This window comes from Ursus maritimus, unplaced genomic scaffold (genome assembly GCF_017311325.1).
Source record: "Ursus maritimus isolate PB19 unplaced genomic scaffold, ASM1731132v1 scaffold_12, whole genome shotgun sequence".
NCBI lineage: Eukaryota > Metazoa > Chordata > Mammalia > Carnivora > Ursidae > Ursus > Ursus maritimus.
Window position 1 is genome coordinate 70,694,900 of NW_024423564.1, and position 17,050 is coordinate 70,711,949.

The following is a 17,050-nucleotide window of genomic DNA, read 5'->3' on the forward strand; positions in this document are numbered from 1 at the left end:
TTGTAGAAAGCCCCAGCAGGGTATCTATCTGCCAACCAGTGAAGTCAAATAACGTTCCATCTCAAACTTTCTACAAAGTGCTTCATCGAAAATGCTAATGAGGAAGCCCCCTTAAACACCATATCCTGAGTGTCAGAGAAATATGGCCAAGATGGTGATTGACGGGGAGCAGAGACTGAACTGTGTATTCTCCCAGCATCCCACACACGCGCGTATGGAAAAGCACGTAACTGCAGTCGCGATCCATCTCTTCTGCACCCGCCTCCATCCGGCGGTGCCTCCTGCTGGGAGCTGCGTTCACGGGCTCTGCTGGTAACAGCCAGAGGCAGCAGCACGCAGTCAGCGACTTAAACGTCAGCCGTGGTACCCAAGTGCCCGCAGCAGACATCGGTCTCGAGTCGATCGGTCGGGATGTTGCTCTTGGTGAGTGTTTTTATAATTAGTCTCTGTAAAAACCACAAAGCTAAGCCGTTTGCTTAAATCATCGTTAGAAGAATGCTGAGTGCCCAGATGGGATTCCTAGTTTCTGTGCAAATGAAATCACATTAGTCCAGATTTTATTCACTCAAAACTATAGGGAAGCGGTAGGATTTGGTTTAAATGCTGCCAAAAAGCAGGAATTCACTTAAGTTTTAATTCTGAAGCAATCCTGTTGTTAATGTTGTAGCCGGGTTCTGGCAGCATGGGGGGCGGGCCCCCCATCGTGCTCACTGAGGAATCCCGGATCTCTCCCAGTTCAGGCTCACTCTCACTAGAGGTAGACCCATTGTTGATGGCGTAGACGCTCTCTGCAACTCCCTGAGCTGAAGCGCAGCCATCTGGCTCTTTCTTCTCCCTGGGACTGGACAGTCCTGGGAGGACAGCCATCTTGCCAGTCTGCCTATTGGGCAGCAAGGACATGGTGTAGTCCGCGATGATGCCACCCACATCTAAATTGCACGCCTGGTCGAAGGCTAGGAAGCCGACGTTGGCGTTTGCCTCACACACCACGAAGGAGCCGTCGTCCATGATGAGGAGATCAATGCCACAGAAGTCCATGCCCAGGATGTTGGACACCTGGATAGCCAACTGTTTGCCTTGTTCTGTCAGCGGGCACATGACGCCCACACCACCTGTGGGGAAAGCACAGTGACATAATGGTGACATCAGACACCAAGGACACAAGGACCCTTCAAAGAAGAGACAGGCAATGCTGAGGAGGGGCAGGGTGACAGGTATTCTTAGTACTGACAGAAGATCTGCTTGGAAATCAGGACGCCCTTTGGAAAAACAATAGGGTCATTTCTTATCTGAGAGTTTTTAAAATGTTTATTTCCTCTGACCTACCACTAAGGAAATAATCTTATGTAATGGAAAAAAGCTTTATGCACAAAGATGTTGATGGCAGGGTTATTTAAGATACCCAACAATCAAAATCCTGGGACATAATAGGCACTCCCTAAACATTTGTTGATAAGTAAATGAAAAACTACAAATATCTCACAAGAGAGGAAAGCAGCATATTTTACAATCATGAATAATAATGCTCGTAGAGAGCTGGTGATCCCATGGAAAAATACCTGGAAGGATTTAAGACTGTGCAGCATGACCACAACCGTGCAAAAAGGTACTGCTGGAAAGGACAATACAGAAATGTTAACAATGCCTGTCTTTAAAGGGTGGGATTAATGATAAATATTTTTTAATGATAAACATCTTTTTCATTAGGACTTTGCTATGTTTTCCAAATTTTCTACATGAGAATGGATTCCTTTTGTACAGAAAAAGCAAAATTAACATTGTGTTGGGGCACCTGGGAGACTCAGTCGGTTAAGTGTCTGACTCTTGATTTCAGCTCAGGTCATGATTTCAGGGTCGTGGGACTGAGCCCCGTGTCAGGCTCCATGCTCAGCCCAGAGTCTGTTTGGGACTCTCTCTCTCCCTCTGCACCCCCCCCCCAAATAAATAAATCTGTAAAAAAAAAAATTAACATTATGTTTTACTAAGAGGGAGATGGAAAGGCTTATGAGACAAAATCGTATGCCAAAGACAGAGCGTCTGCCTGCCCTTAGCCACGACAGAGCTAAGACCTCAGGATAAGAGTCTCCTTGGAAAGACTTAAGACCTGTATTCTCAGGTCCAACAACTAATGCCTTCACCTTAACACTGTCCCTTCTCCACCTGTTAGAATGTACAAGGCAAAGGCTATAAAAGAGTTGATCTGCTTTCGCGTCTTGTCCTCTGCGGGACGGTAAGCTGTCCCAGGGCAGGGACTCTCCCGTTAGTCGCACTCGATCGAGTCCGCTCGCGGCGACTGCTCGACCGGTGTTGGTGAAGGAAGGACCGAACTGTGTCTCAGCCTCTTTATTAGTCACTAGCCTCGGGACACTCACAGGGCCATTTAGGATATAACCGTGGGCATTTGTTTTCATATTAACAACATACACGCTCATTCAATGAGGGTGACAATAACCTTCTGTGACGGGGACAAGAATGTCTATCCCTCCTGCAACAGCTCCATTCCCCGGAACAGAACACGAGGTTAACCCCGGCTCACGGGATGGACTTACGCATCTGATCCGAACATGAACTGCAGCTTCTATCATACACGTAAGAAAAACACAGCCTTCAGTTACGACGCAAAAGCAGGTATGCTCTGCCTTCTGCCGCTGCCCTAACGTACGCGCTCATCACCCTCGCCAGAGCGACTGAGAGTCTTCCGGATGCCTCATGCCTTCAATCCCTCCTGCACCCACGTGTTGGCTCTTCTCAAACACGGATCCCCATGCCGCTCCCTGCTTTACACCGGACTGCTGAGGCCCAACGCCTACGAGTCAGGGTTCGGTCTCAGTGGCCTGACACCCAGGCCTGACCTCCGTCACGGCACCTACACCCGTCTGTCCCTTTCCTGGGCTGCTTGCTGTGACAGGACAGGGCTTGTTTCTCATTCTTATCTGTGATCCTGGTGCCTCGCAGAGGACTTGACAAGATAGGAGGGATCGATCGACATTTACTGAATGGGTGCAAGCATCCTAATGAAAAGTCCCTCACGGAGAAACGGAGTGTGAGCTTTTCGACCTTACCGAGAGAGCAGTTGCTCTGCATCCGGCCGTCCGTGGAGCAGCGAAGCATAGAGCCTATCACCCGGCCCCCGACCACCACCACCCGGATATCTTTGCCGTGTGACTCCTTCACATACTTCTGGAACAGGTAGGGCACATCATGGCGGATCAGATGGCAGATGTCTGAGAGGTGATGCTTATCTCTTGCAAGAAAAACAGCTTTTCCTTTAAGATGAAAGACAAGAGCAAGAGGAGTGGTTAGGGAAGCCTCTGAGCCGGGTCCTCGCCCTCCCACCTCCCTGTCCCACACGGCTGTCGATTCTTTCTGAACGTGCCTTACCTCCGCGCCTTCTGTTTCTCTGACCAGACTCTCGCTTCTTATCATGGCCTCAAACCTTATTTTCTCTTGGTTTTACTCAGGTCCCTCTCCCTCCACCACAACTCTATTTTCAGGATGAAATAACATTGTATTCCAGAAACACAGAGAAGAGGCCACGATAAAAACCTAAGGATCTAGTCAACTCAGTTCCAAAAGCAGGCCGCAAGTCCTATCACCCCGGGATGCTGATTAGGCGGAGTCCGTCCCTACCCCACTTTGTTAGTACCCCAGATCTCACACTGACTCGGAGTACAAAGCAGGCGTCAGTCCACGTTTACAGAACATAATTAACTAAACACATTTTGGAGGAATTCCAAGGCTAGGTAGACAGAGACCCACAAAAGGTAACTGTAATACAGCAGGATAGAGCGTGAAGACAGGTCTATGCAAGTGCCCTGGGAGGTCAAAGAGGGAACCACTGACAGACCCCCTCCTCCTTTTAAACACAGGAAACTTATGATCTAGCTATACCTATTTAATTCTAAAAGAAATTATCCATACTTCTATTGCAATCTAGGGAAAGCATTCCTTCTTGACTCCAAATCCTTTATTTGCTGCTTGAATCACCAATGCTTTTATAATTAGTTGGCCTCTGCTTTTCCATTTGCGTATTAGCTGACAGATCTGAGCAGAGTCCCTGATGGGTTTGCTCTGCCAATCGGACAAGAGCACACCCAGTCTGAGCCTTGTTAGTAAATATGGAACAAAGAGATGGTTTTCCTAAGATCTGTGTCACCACACTGAAGGAGTGGGACCCTTCTCAAGTCTTAATAAAAAGAGTGATGGACATCAGCCCCTAGCGGCACAGAAGACTGAGAAGTAACCTCCAACTCGTTGCCATCACTGGACATCAGGCACCAGGAGATCTGGCATCTGACTGCAGATGGCTGGGATTCAAGTATAGGCACTGGGGGTTCCCTGGACATTAGGTAGGATTTTCAGCAGAGATGGGGGCTAGATACAGGGCCTTGGTGCCTTGCAGGTGGCAGGTTCTAATACGGGGCCTAGTCTGCAGTTACTGAAGGAGCTACAGTCTTTAGGCACAGAGGAAAAGGGGGGAGGGGGTGGGAAAGAGGACCAAGATTAATCATACTCTGTGCCAAACACACTTCTTTTATGAGTTCATTTACACTTCCTACTAGCCCGATGAAGCCATTAGGACAGGATAGTTATTTTTGTTTTACAGGAGAGGGAAATAAAGGTCTATAAGATTAGTAACTTTCTCAAGGGCACAGCCCGTACCATTCCAATGCCTTCTTTAGATTTATTTCCATATACTAGAGTCTAAATGCCGCTACAATTCGTTTACTCTCAATCCATTTTTCCCTAAGATACTACGTGTTACACTAGCAATGAACAACTGAAAACGAAATTAAGAACACAATCTCATTTACCAGAGTATCAAAAGGAACAAAAAAACTAGGAATAAATTTAACCAAAGAAGTATAAGACTTATCACTGAAAACTACAAAACATTTTTCAGAGAAATTAAAGAGCTAAACAAATGGAAAGACACCCCTGTTCAGGGGCCAGAGGACGTAATACTGTCAAGATAGCAACACCCCCCAACTGCTCTATGGAGTCAACACAGTCCCCACCAAAGTCCAACTTCCTTTTTTGCAGAAGTTGACAAGCTGATCCTAAAATTCATGTGGAAAGGAAGGATCCCAAATATTCAACACAATCTAGAAGAAAAGAAGAAAGGACAAAGTTGGAGCCCAACTTCCCAATGACAAAACTTACTGCAGTAAGTCACTGTAAGTTACTGTAGTAATGAGCTTGCAACAGTAACTTACTTCATTATTACAGTAATGAAGAGGGTGTGGCCTGCCCTACGGTGACAGACGTCCGGATCAACAGAACAGAACTGAGAGCCCAGAGCAAACCCTCACACGGATCGTCAGGTGCTTTATGACAAGACTTACAAAAGCATCCCACGGAGGGAAGAATCGTCTTCAACAAATACTACCGGGAACACTGGATATCCACGTGCGAAAGAAGGAAGTTGGGCTCCTTCATCACACCATATTCAAAAATCAGCTCAAAATGGATCAAAGACCCAAAGGTAGGAGCTAAAACTATAAACACGTTTACAGGGAAACACAAGTGTGAATCTGTGTGACCTTGGATTAGGTAGCCACAAAATGACCTCTAAAAGCACAAGCCACCAAAGGAAAAAACAGATGAACTGAAGTCCATCGGCATCAAAACCTTCTGTACGTCCAAGGACACTATCAAGAAAGTAAAAAGACGGCCTACACGGTGGGGAAAAAACATGTTCAAATTATGTTCGTATGTTGTGAACTCTTAAAAACTCGGCAATAAAAAGGGGCATCCAACTCTTCCTGGCTTTGGCTCAGATCGTGATCTCAGGGTTTTGGGACCGAGCCCAGGGTTCTGCACTCAGCGTGGAGCCTGCTTAGGATTCTCTCTCCCTCCGCCCCTCCCCCACCAAAATAAATACATAAACCTTTAAAAAGAAAAAAAAAACCTCAGTAATAAAAACACCAATCACCCAAATGAAAAGTGGGCAAAGGATTTGAATAGACAGCTGTCCAAAGATCTACAAATGCCCAATACGCACATGAAAAGACGCTCAACATCACTCATCGTCAGGGAGACAGCGAAACCACGACAAGATGCCTCCTTACACCCACTGGGATGGTGGTAACAGAAACAAATCTCATATTCGCAAGTTGCTACAAGTTCTCGTCATAAGAAAAAAACTCTGTACGGTGATGGATGTTACCTAGACTTACTGTGCCGAGCAGCTTGCAACGTATACAAATGTCGAATCCTTATGCTGTGTATCAATTAGACCGCAAAAAATATTTTAAAAATTCATCTAAAAATAAATAAGTAAAGTGGGCCTCTACATTACTGATGCTTGGGAAACATGTATTTTGGCTTGTGGCTTGCTTTTATGGTGGAAGTCTGGTGACTATTAGCCTAGTTTGTCAAGGCAAAGGGGACATTCATATATGTATATTCTAAGAGTTAGGCCTGCCCACTTTTCAGGCTACAAACGTTCAAATTAATACATACAATCAAAAAGTTTTACTTAGTGCTCAAAAAAAAAAAAAATTTAATCCTAAATGAGTGAATGAATAAAACAAGATCAGGGAGGAGGAGGAGAAATCAGAATCCTCGCGCACTGCTGGAGGGCCTGTAAAAGGACATAACCGTTGTGGAAAACAGTTTGGCAGTTCCTCTGAAGTTAAACATAGAGTTACCATCTGACTCCGCAATTCCAGGCTTAGGTAGATACCCAAGAGAAATGAAAACGTATGTCCACGTAGAAACCTGTACACACATGTCCACAGCAGCATTAGTCCCAACAGCCACAACGTGGAAACAACTCAGATGCCCATCGGCTGGTGAGCAGATAAACAAAACGTGGGCTCCGCACACAACGGACTATTACTGAGGGATCAGAAGCACTGAAGTACGGATCCACAGGGATGGCCCGTGAGAACACCCTGCTAAGTCAAAGGAGTCAGACACAAAAGGTCACCTAGGGGATGACTCCATTGATATGAAATGGCCAAAACAGGCAAATCCATAGAAATAGAAAGTAGATTAGCAGTTGCCAGAGTCTAGAGGAGACAGTTGTGATTGACCCCTAATAGGTACAGGGTTTCTTTTCGGGATGGAAATGTGCTGAAATTAGGTAACAGCTATGGTTGTATACAGTAGTAAATATACTAAAATCCACTAAATTGTACACTTAAAAATGGTGAACTGTTTATGTGAATTACATCTCAATTTTTAAATTTTTTTATTTTTATATTTTTAGAGAGCATGCAAGCAGGAGTGGGGGGAGTGGAGAGGGAGAGAGAGACTCCTAAGCAGGCTGCACGCTCAGCACGGAGCCCGACCTAGGGCTTGATCTCACGACCCTGAGAACGTGACCTGAGCTGAAATTGAGTCAGATGCTTAACCAACTTAGCCACGCAGGCGCCCCTACATCTCAATTTTTAAAACGTTTGAAAATACCAAATATTTTATTTAATTTCCATTTATTGTCTGTCTTACCTTCCTACAATGTGAGCTCCTTGAGGACAGGAGTTTTCCTCTTGTTCCTTTCTGTATCCCCAGAGCCTACAACAGTGCCTGGCACTCAGTAAATATTAGTTGAATTCTCAATTATATATATTTTAGCACAGTAACAAAAAAATTAGATGCTGAACTTTAGCACCGTAGCGTATCTATCTGAACAGCATTAAGGGCCCCAGCCTGCCCCCCAAACTCATTCCTCCTTCTCAACAGGACCCCTTGGCTCCCAGGTTGCTTTGCTCACACCTGCTTCCGTATGTTTGCTTACTCACTTCCTCCAGTTTGAATTCCACACTCCAACTTCAGTCTCCTTGTCCTCCAGGGAGGCCTTCCCCGCCCTGTGGCCGAGCCGGCCCCCTCTGTCAGGTGCGAACAGGCTGGACGAGCCTGCCATGGAGGTTGTCACCCTGCGACTCAAGCATCTCTGCTCCCTGCACATTGCAGCGCCTGGAGAGCAGTGACCGAGGCTAGCTCAGCTCACTGCCCAGTCCCTACAGCACAGGACCTGCTCAGCGCATGTCTGTTTTGGGGGCCTCCCCTCACTGCAGATGCCCTGAGCGTGGAAGTGTCACCCCTGGGTCCCGTCAGGGGTACCCGCCCCCACGCTGCAGGAGAACTTCCTGCAGCATGCGTGCTCCGCTCCGTTACCCGTCCCCACTCCACACCGAGAGCTGCAGCAGGTCCCTGGGACAGAGGGGCCGGGGCCGGGTTCCCACCCCTGAGCAGCTCCCAGCCAGCCGGGGGGAGAGGGACATCCACTTGGGTAACTGTCATAAAGGGTAGAGCTGTGCTAGAGGCGTGGACAAAGCGCCACGGAGACACAAAGGAAGAGCTGGCAGAGAGGGAGGGGGACCAGGGATGTGGAGGGGAAAGAAACAACAGTGGAGGCAGAGGCCAGCTGGCCTCTACGGGTGAACAGAGGTTCACTAGAGGCCAGAGGAAGATGGCGTTGCTAGCAAAGGGAAGAGGACAGCAGTTTTAAAGAAAAGAAAGTACGTGGTCTAGCTAGCAAAGGAGAAGCAGTCTGCAGCGGCCTATGGAGGGTGCACGTGGCCGGAGAAGGCTGCGAAGGAAGGGTGAAGCTTCAGGGCCTTCGGTGCTACAGCGAGGAATCCAGACTTTGTCTAAGAGGCAACGAGGCCCTTGGAAGTGCTTGTTATTGAGGGAGTGACAAGAAGAGATGTTTCAGAGAGATGACGCCCTAAGAAGAGAGGACGCGCTGGCACTGGGGTTAGGGAGACCAGTCAGAGTCGAGTCAGGAGTCTGCTGCCGAGTCCAGGGAGTGAACGAGAAGGGTCTGCTGCAGCAAGGACAGTGGGGACAGCGAGGAGGGGACAGAGGCACGGACGGCACCACGGGCCCTGCGAGGGGGCGCTCCACCTCTCTGAGCAGCGCTCGGCCGTGCCTGATGAGGCCGGCAGGGGTGCGGCCCTCACACAAGCCAAGGAGAAGCAGCACTGACCCCGGTGTCCCCGTGTGCTCTTCACCACGACCGGGTAGCCCAGGGGCTCAGCCTCATCAATCATCTTGGAAAAGTCTTCGTGCCCACCTGCAAAGAGAAGGTGAAGTCAGTGAAGGTCAGGCTGATGCTCGGGAGTGGTCACCCAGCACGGCCCCTCTGGGCAAATTCCTTCAAGGCCTCCTGTTCCTCTGATTAAAGCAATTCAAACCCATTCCACCCAGACGTGAACTTCCGTGGGAGTAGAGAGATAAGGAAACCAACACTGACCAAGAACGTGAACGTGGCAAGGGCCCCACGCGCTCTAGCTCATGCAACCCTCCTAACGGCCCCGCAGGGGGCAGGAGTTCTGTCCGGTGAAATGGCCGGCGTTCAGCAAAGCGTGAACGATGAAAACAAAACCATGACGAGGCCGTGTCCACGATCGGCGCATCTGCACAAAGAGCGCACTTTATCAGAAGGGGACTCCTGGGGCGCCTGGTGGCTCAGGCAGCTAAGCGTCTCAGGCTGAGATCTCAGGGGTCCTGACAGCTCGGGCTCCGCACTCAGCGCTCAGCGGCCAGTCTGCTTGAGCTTCTCCCCCTCCGGCCCTCCCCCTACTCCCTCTCTCTCTCAAATACATAAATCCTTAAAACAACAGAACGAAGAGAACTCCCACAGCCAGTCTCCCCTTTGCCGTCCCGCCCGCAGCTCCCTTGCACCGCACTCAATAAACTCCTATCTGCTCTGTTGTGCCCGGGGGGTCCTTCCACAGCCCGGGCCCCCGGCCCCGTCTGATTCAGATGCCCCACATTCGGTGGGCCAGGACTCTCCCCGGATTCTCTGAGATCCCTCAGGGGAGAGACTCCAGTACTCCTTGGGGTACTGATGACCTCCGGGGGAGGTTACTCCTCGGTGAGGATCCGAAGCCCCAGGGGGAACCCGCCAGACTGCCCTTGCCCGAAAGGGTGAGGGATTTCCCCTCCTGCCCTTCGGACGGATCCTTCCCTCCATCTCCTCTCTCTTTTAGGCCCTTCGGCGGGCTAACCTCAGTCTTCCTCAGACAGCTGAAGGTCTCTGGCCAGGGCAGCTCCCCATGTGGTCTGAAGGTCTGAGGGTGAACAGGTCGGACTGCCCAGGGCCTGTGAGGACAAAGGACCCTTTTCCTCTCCTCTCCCACTCCGTCCCCATGAGGCCTCCAACCCGAGGCACGTCTGGCAGTGGAAGCTCGTCCAGAGTGAATCCACACACGCTAGAGACTCGGCTGGGACCCTTTCCTGATGCCGCCTGACTCTCCGCCACCTTGCTTCTTGCAGGCCCCCACTTTTCTTCTTTGTTCCCTCGCATCCGGCTGCCATCTTGATCTCAGACAAAAAGCGTCTGTTCCTACGTGTCTGCGTAAATCCAACAATTACATATACAAATGATGATTCAACAAGGATCCCAGCACCTACCACTGGAGGATCCCCTCCCCCTAAATCCCACGGACCTGGCCACCAAGGAATTTCACTCAAATCTCCGACCTGCATGTTGACATAATACCATGCTCTGGTCTGTAACCGCACAGAACCCCGGATGGACGACCAGTGTAGGCAGGGACAGCCTGCCCCCCTCTCCAGCGTGAAGAAGCTACTGAAGACGAGACCTTCGCCCAAATGCCGGAGATTTTGTTGGGGGGCTGTCAATCTGTTGGGGGGAACGCAGAGGCTGCTTTCAGGCAACAGGCTTGAGCAACGGAAGGGCCCATAGTGACCCTCTGGCCGAACACTAACAAACTCGTTAGGGGACCCCAAAATATCCATAAGCCCTAGCTGACCAATGGGCTACTTACAACCGGGCACAGGAATGAAAAAAGAAAAACTCCGAATGTTCCCACACCCCCTCACGCTCCCCCTTAACCACAGCCCCCCACCACTGCCTCCTGGCACACAGTCTCTCCTCTGCTGTCCTGCCCACTGATCCCTTGCAGTGTATTTAATAAACTTCTATCTCCTTAAACAAAAGGGAACTCCCAACTTCCTGACATCCACTGACATATTTAACTCCTCTCTAGCTAACCTCTTCTCCTTCCCTATAGAACAGTGAAAGAGGGGTCCTTCTTATCCAAGGCCATCCCCGCACCTGTGCTTTAGAACCCTTTCCCTCTCACCTCCTCAGGGATCTTGCACCATTAAGTGTGCTCTTTCTGATAGGTCTTCAACCTTTCAGTTCCCAGTTCCATCACCATTTAATTTTTTTAAAAGATTTATTTATGAGAGAGAGCACGAGCGGGAGAGGCAGAGGGAGAGGTAGAGACAGTCTCAAGAGTTTCCACACTGAGCGCAGAGCCCGACGTAGGGCTCGATCTCACAACCCGGAGATCATGACCTGAGCCAAAACCAAGAGTCGGATGCTTAACTGACTGGGCCACCCGGGCGCCCCTCCATCGCCAGTTTAAACATGCTGGGCTCTCTCCCATCTTCAACAAACAAGCTCATATCTACAAGCTTGTATCTCTACCATCACGCTACTCAAACAGGTTTGCATTTTCTCACTTCTCATTCATTCATTCCCTCGCCCCTGACAGTGTGGCTTTTCTCCCCACTGAAGCTGTATTCATCAAGTCCCTGTTGCTAAACCCAACACACATCTCAGCGCTTGTGTTACTTGTCCTTTCAGAACCAGACAGCACTTTTAATCATACCATCCTCCCTGGAATGTTCTTTCCATTGGCATCTGCCATCTCTCCTTTCCCTTCTCACCTCTCCGGCTGCTCCTGCTTGGTCTCCTCTACACATTCTTCTTCCTTGGCCCACGCTCTGAAGGGTTCCCTCTTGAACCCTCTCACTGAATTTTACTTTTTATTGTGGTAAAACAGACATCGAAGTTACCACTTGAGGCGTATAGTTCAGCCCTGTCTTCATTCTATATATTCTCCCCGAGCGATCTCATCCATTCTTGTGACTTCCAGTTAACGTAACGAAGGTTTCCAAATCCGCTTCCCTAGACTTCCCCAGCTCCCTCGGGAGCTCCAGATCCACTTATCTGCCGCCTACAGAACACTCTTACATGCTTATACCACAGACGCCTCAGAAGGAATGGGCCCCGAACTGAAATCACCTCTGCCCGATGACCCTCGCCCTCTACCCACCAACCCGCGTCTCCTCTCCCGTGTTTCCAGCCTCAGTGAATGTTTGCTTTCCCACCTGGCTGCCCACACCAGAACCCGCATGTTGATATATTCCGTCCACAGCCCTCATATCCAGCCAATCGTCATGTCCTGTTGCTGCGATCTCCTTCGTAATTCCTGGATCTGTTCGCTTATCTTCATTCCTACTACGGCCCCTTCGTTTAGACCGTCACTGGGTAGTTTAAAAAGCCTACCGCCACACACCTTGTCTCTACTCTGCCCGTCTGATTCCTTCTTGGTCGTGCAGCCGACGTGATATTCTGCACTCCGGTCAGGCCACCCCCTTGCGTGAGGCCCTGTCAGCCTCCGGATTCACACTCGTCTACTCCCCGTACTGCATAAGCTACTCTTACATCTCGACTCCGTCTCCCAAATACCTGCAAACTACTCAAAATACCACCCATCTGTCAGGTTCTCACTTGACTCCAGGTCGATCGACATTCTGCTCTCTGCCTGGGTTACTGCCCCGTCCCCGCTGCTTCCGCTGGATGACTTCGGCTGAGCTGAGCTATCCTCTCTTTCAGGAAACCTCCCTCGATGTCTCCTGAGTGCACGTGGAGCCGTCCGTGTGTCCGATACCACCACGCGCTAACTATCGTGACGCTCAGCACGCTGCCCTGACGCTGCCTGTTCACTTGCTGCCTCCACCTCTGACGAACCGGGAGCGCCTTCGGGGCAGGACGCTCTCGCTTACTGCTCTAGCCCAGGACCCAGGATGGCAGCGGTGCACAGTGCGGACCGCACACACACGGCATCAGTGAGTTACCGATGGAGGGAGCGTCCGCGTTAAAGACTCGAGAGATGCCGAATCACCTAAGATGGACAAGTTCCCAGTGAGAACCAACCAGACACTAGAGCGCTTTGGGGGGACAAGAGAGAGAGGCAGGTAGTTTGGAAAGGTCCGGGCCAATCCCAAGGACACTCACCGTAGGAGAAGGTGTCTGGCATGGGAACCCCATGTCCAGCCAGCTCCTGGAAAGTCCAGAACTTGTTGACGCAGTTTAAAATGCTCTGGGGGCGGTTGACGAGGCGGCAGCCCAGCTTCTCCAGGTGGCGCAGGACCGTGATGTCGCTGTCCGACTGCACGGAGGGGGTGGGCACCCGCACGAGCACCACATCTGGGAAGGTGGTGAGTGCCTTCTGGTTCAGCTGAAGGCCTGCAATTGAAGGACAGGAGTGAGCTCTGTGCTGGCCCCAGTCTAGTCCCACCAGAAGAACTGGCTCCAGCCGACTCCTCAAGACTGAACCCAGCAGAAGACAGCCTTGAAAATGGCACCGGAAATCCTGTAGTAACGAGAAAGCCAGTCAATGCCACACTCCACACAAATGGGCAGAGCACGATTATGAGGAAACACAAAAGAATGGACAGAGGAAAAACAAGAAAAGCAGTATATCGAGAATAATCCAAGTTAGAAAGAATCCACAGGGGATAGATAATACAGCCCCGTACCTTCCTTCCCTGTAGCCCTCGTATTACTCAAAGTGTGGTGGGTGAGGAGGCTGGAGACGTCACGAAATGGAAGCAGTGCAGCCCACTTAAGGAACCCTTACTAGTCTCTCAGGCCTTGACCTTTACAGGTCTGTCTGGAGGGGTGCCTGGCTGGCTCAGGCAGTAGAGCCTGCGACTCTTGATCTCGGGGTCGTGAGTACCAGCCCCACGTTAGGCACAGAGATTACTTAACAACAACAACAAAAAAGATAAAAGTTCGTCGGAAAATGATGTAACCACTTAAATGATTTTTATGAATATAATGAATGTAAAAATGCCAATGTTAAGTAGAAAAAAAAACAAGACGCAAAGTGATAAATATAAGTTAGAGAAGACTAGAAGGAAATATACCAACATTTTAACAGTGGGTAATGGGATGATGGGGGATTCCCTATTTTATACTTAGCTGTGTTTTCCAAAATGTCTCCAAGTGCATATTGCCTTTATAATAACAAAAAAAATCTTAAAAAAAAATCAATCTACTAAAAATCAATTTGGTATCAAACAAAAGTAGAGTGCAGCCAAAGACAACTGGTCCCTACGGCGAAAGGACCTATGCCTGTATCATACTGGTAAACTGGGAGTGTTAGCTTGAAGTGAAGACTTGGAGGACCCGGAGTTCAGTGTTCAGGTATCTGTAGGGCTTCCATGCAGAAGACTTCCTTGGTGTGTCTTCTCTGACCCCAAGAGATACAGCCATCCATGAGCATTGTTTGTCTGTCGGTTCGCTCCTCTATCTCCAGCCCCTAGAACAGTGCCTGGTGCACGACGGGCACCTGATGTTTGCTGAATTGTTCAGAAGCCACAGGGAGACAGATTTGGAACCATGGAGACCAGAAATGGGATGGGAAGGGCAATGAGAAGTGAGTTCAGGGAATTACGTGGTTGGTCTTATTAGGAAGCCTTAAAAGAGTCTTTAAAAGGCTCTAAAGAAAATCTTTCAAAAAATTTCAAAACCATCTTCTATATAGGCTTTAACCTCAGCGCCTTCCACTCTGTAAGCAATGTGCTACAACCAGATAATTCCGAGAACACCAAAGATGCTGATGAAAAAGTTACTATTGCTCCACTGGGGGGATGAATAATGTCAATACAAAAACGCGAGGAAACAAAGAAACCAAAACCCCGAAACTACTGTATGGATCTAAGTTGCAGTTTCCCCCCATTCCAGATGTTCCTTCGATTTAACAAAAGCGGGCAGGTGTAATCATTAAGATACACTGTTTTCAGTACTTCTGTGGACAGCACGAACCCGAGGAACTGGAGCATGATTCTCAGGGATGACTTATAAAGAGCATTCAGGATATCTTCACTTGGCCATCAGAAAACAGAATCATTTATACTGGCTTTTCTCCTTTGCCACTTACAGCCCCCGGGGAAAAGAATATAAAAGGAGAAAGAAAGCAAACCCTGTATTAGCATCCTCAAAAGGTAGGAAAAGAAAGAAAGAAAAGTATCCCAGTTGGTGAGAATGGTGAGTAAACACTCAGGGCAGAAGCAACAGCCCAGGACGACATCACGGGATGCGGTAATATATGCAGATCTGCTCTGAGAACTCTCCAGAGCCATCCACCTGGCGAGGGGCTGGCATCGCCAGGGCACACACACTCCACTGAGCAGGGGGCAGCTTATGGAGGTTTGTACCACCTGATGAGAAAAATGGCTTTGCAACAGAAAAGTGACCTAGAGAAATGAGAAGCAGCAGAAACATCTGGCTTTCAAATCCCAACATGAGGCCACAGACGAACAGTTAAACTTCTAAATGGGAAGAAAAGAATTCAGTCGTTTCTGGAGATACCAACCACAGGTGGACGGAGACAGCTCAGCCTCAAGCAGATTCACAGACACCTAGGAAATCTTACCAGAACTTCATCTCTCTTCTCCAAAGGTAAATCTTTGGGCCTGGCTCATTCCAACTGAAGCCTTCAATAAATGAAGAACGGAATGGGTTAAAGCGGAGCCGAAAAGGCTCTACACCTAGCGTTAGACAGGTGTGGGCTCTGACCGGGCCGGCGTCCAGCTCCGGGCTGAGGGCTGGGACAGGCCAGGAGCACATCTGCACAACCAGCCCCTCCTCTGCCCTCGTTCACGGCTCCAGCATTCTTGCCGTGGGCATCTTCGCCTGCCCCGTTCATCCCTGTTCTCTTTGCCATCTACTCCTAGGGAAATCACCATTTCCAGAAGTAGGAGACAAGAGGCGCCACTCTTCTGTGGCTTCAGTGCGAACAGCCGATCCACATGGCCATGGCCGAGAACAACTTGGGTGCGAGGCTGGCTCTTGGCAAACCCGCTGCTGAGTTCTGAGACCTTGAACCACTTAGTAATGGCTCCCCTCTCCCCATTCACATCTGCTCTCAAGAAAGGACTGATGAACTTAATATAGGACGCAGCTTAAATGGGTCACCTTTCCCAGAGTCCTTAACATTTCCACTGCAATCTATGGGCCTCAAGCCAAGGGCATGAAGAGCCGACGCAGGACATCAGGGCGGGCAGGGCTCTGCTTGGCTGCGGGTGGATGGAGGGAAATGAGAGCTCGTGCCCTCAAATAACAAGGGATTTCATGTGACTAAGTGCCCAGTGCTCTTGGGCATCACCCTGACGTGGGGAACAGGGCAGGAGGAAGGGAGCAAAGTTGTTTCTGGAATATTATTTGGCGTCTCCCAGACTCCTACAATGGGCTCAAAATGTACTGTTTAGCCTCAAACCACCTTTTTTTTTTTTTTTAATTAAATCACCCTGTCCCCAAACAGGTCAGTAAGATAGTGAAAAAGATCAGACCCCAAACTAATGAAGCCACCACAATATTTTTTCCATATTACTTCTCAAAACGTCTTCAATGTCCATGGTCCATTATATTCTGATGTCCTTTTGAACTGTTATTTATATTTGGAAATATTTTACTGCATTAAAAGCAAGCTAGAAAAATGGCACAACTTTTCCCAAAGAACTGGATCTGCTCTTTTCTAACTCATGTATCAGGTTAAACTAAGTTAATTCTACAAAACTAGACTTCTGCATTGTATGTACAACAGTGAAGAAACGTACTCTATAATACAAAGAAATACCTTTAGAAAGAAGCAAATCATTCTTGGAAAGTACAGCTGTAGGGACCCCTGGGAGGCTCAGTCGGTTAAGCGTCTGCCTTCAGCTCAGGTCATGATCCCAGGGTCCTGGAATCAAGCCCCGCATCGGGCTCCCTCCTCGGTAGGGAGTCAGCTTCTCCCTCTGCCTGCCGCTCCCCCTGCTTGTGCGCTCGCTCCCTCCCTCTCTCTCTCTCTGACAAATGAATCAATAAAATCTTTAAAAAAGAAAAACGAGAGCTCTAAAAATTAAAAACCATTCTCAACCCTTCACACCCATAGCGGGAAGCAGAGCCTATACAGAGATAGTCGGCGGTGTAGACGTTCAGATCTGAATCCGGTGAGCACTGCTATTCAGCATTTGTTGCTAAGACCTTTCACATATATTATCTCATTTA

At 49.2% G+C, this 17,050-nt stretch overlaps 1 protein-coding gene across 1 annotated transcript; it reads right to left on the bottom strand.

Annotated features, from left to right (window-relative positions):
* Positions 1 to 540: 540 nt before the first annotated feature.
* Positions 541 to 15,725, bottom strand: RIMKLA (ribosomal modification protein rimK like family member A). The gene is made up of 5 exons (XM_008699438.1): positions 15,578 to 15,725; positions 13,010 to 13,381; positions 8,939 to 9,025; positions 3,063 to 3,266; positions 541 to 1,112 (listed from the first exon to the last, which is right to left on the bottom strand). The coding sequence occupies exons 1-5, from the start codon at positions 15,723 to 15,725 to the stop codon at positions 622 to 624; spliced, it is 1,302 nt and encodes a 433-aa protein (XP_008697660.1). The 3' UTR covers positions 541 to 621.
* Between the last annotated feature and the right edge of the window lie 1,325 nt (positions 15,726 to 17,050).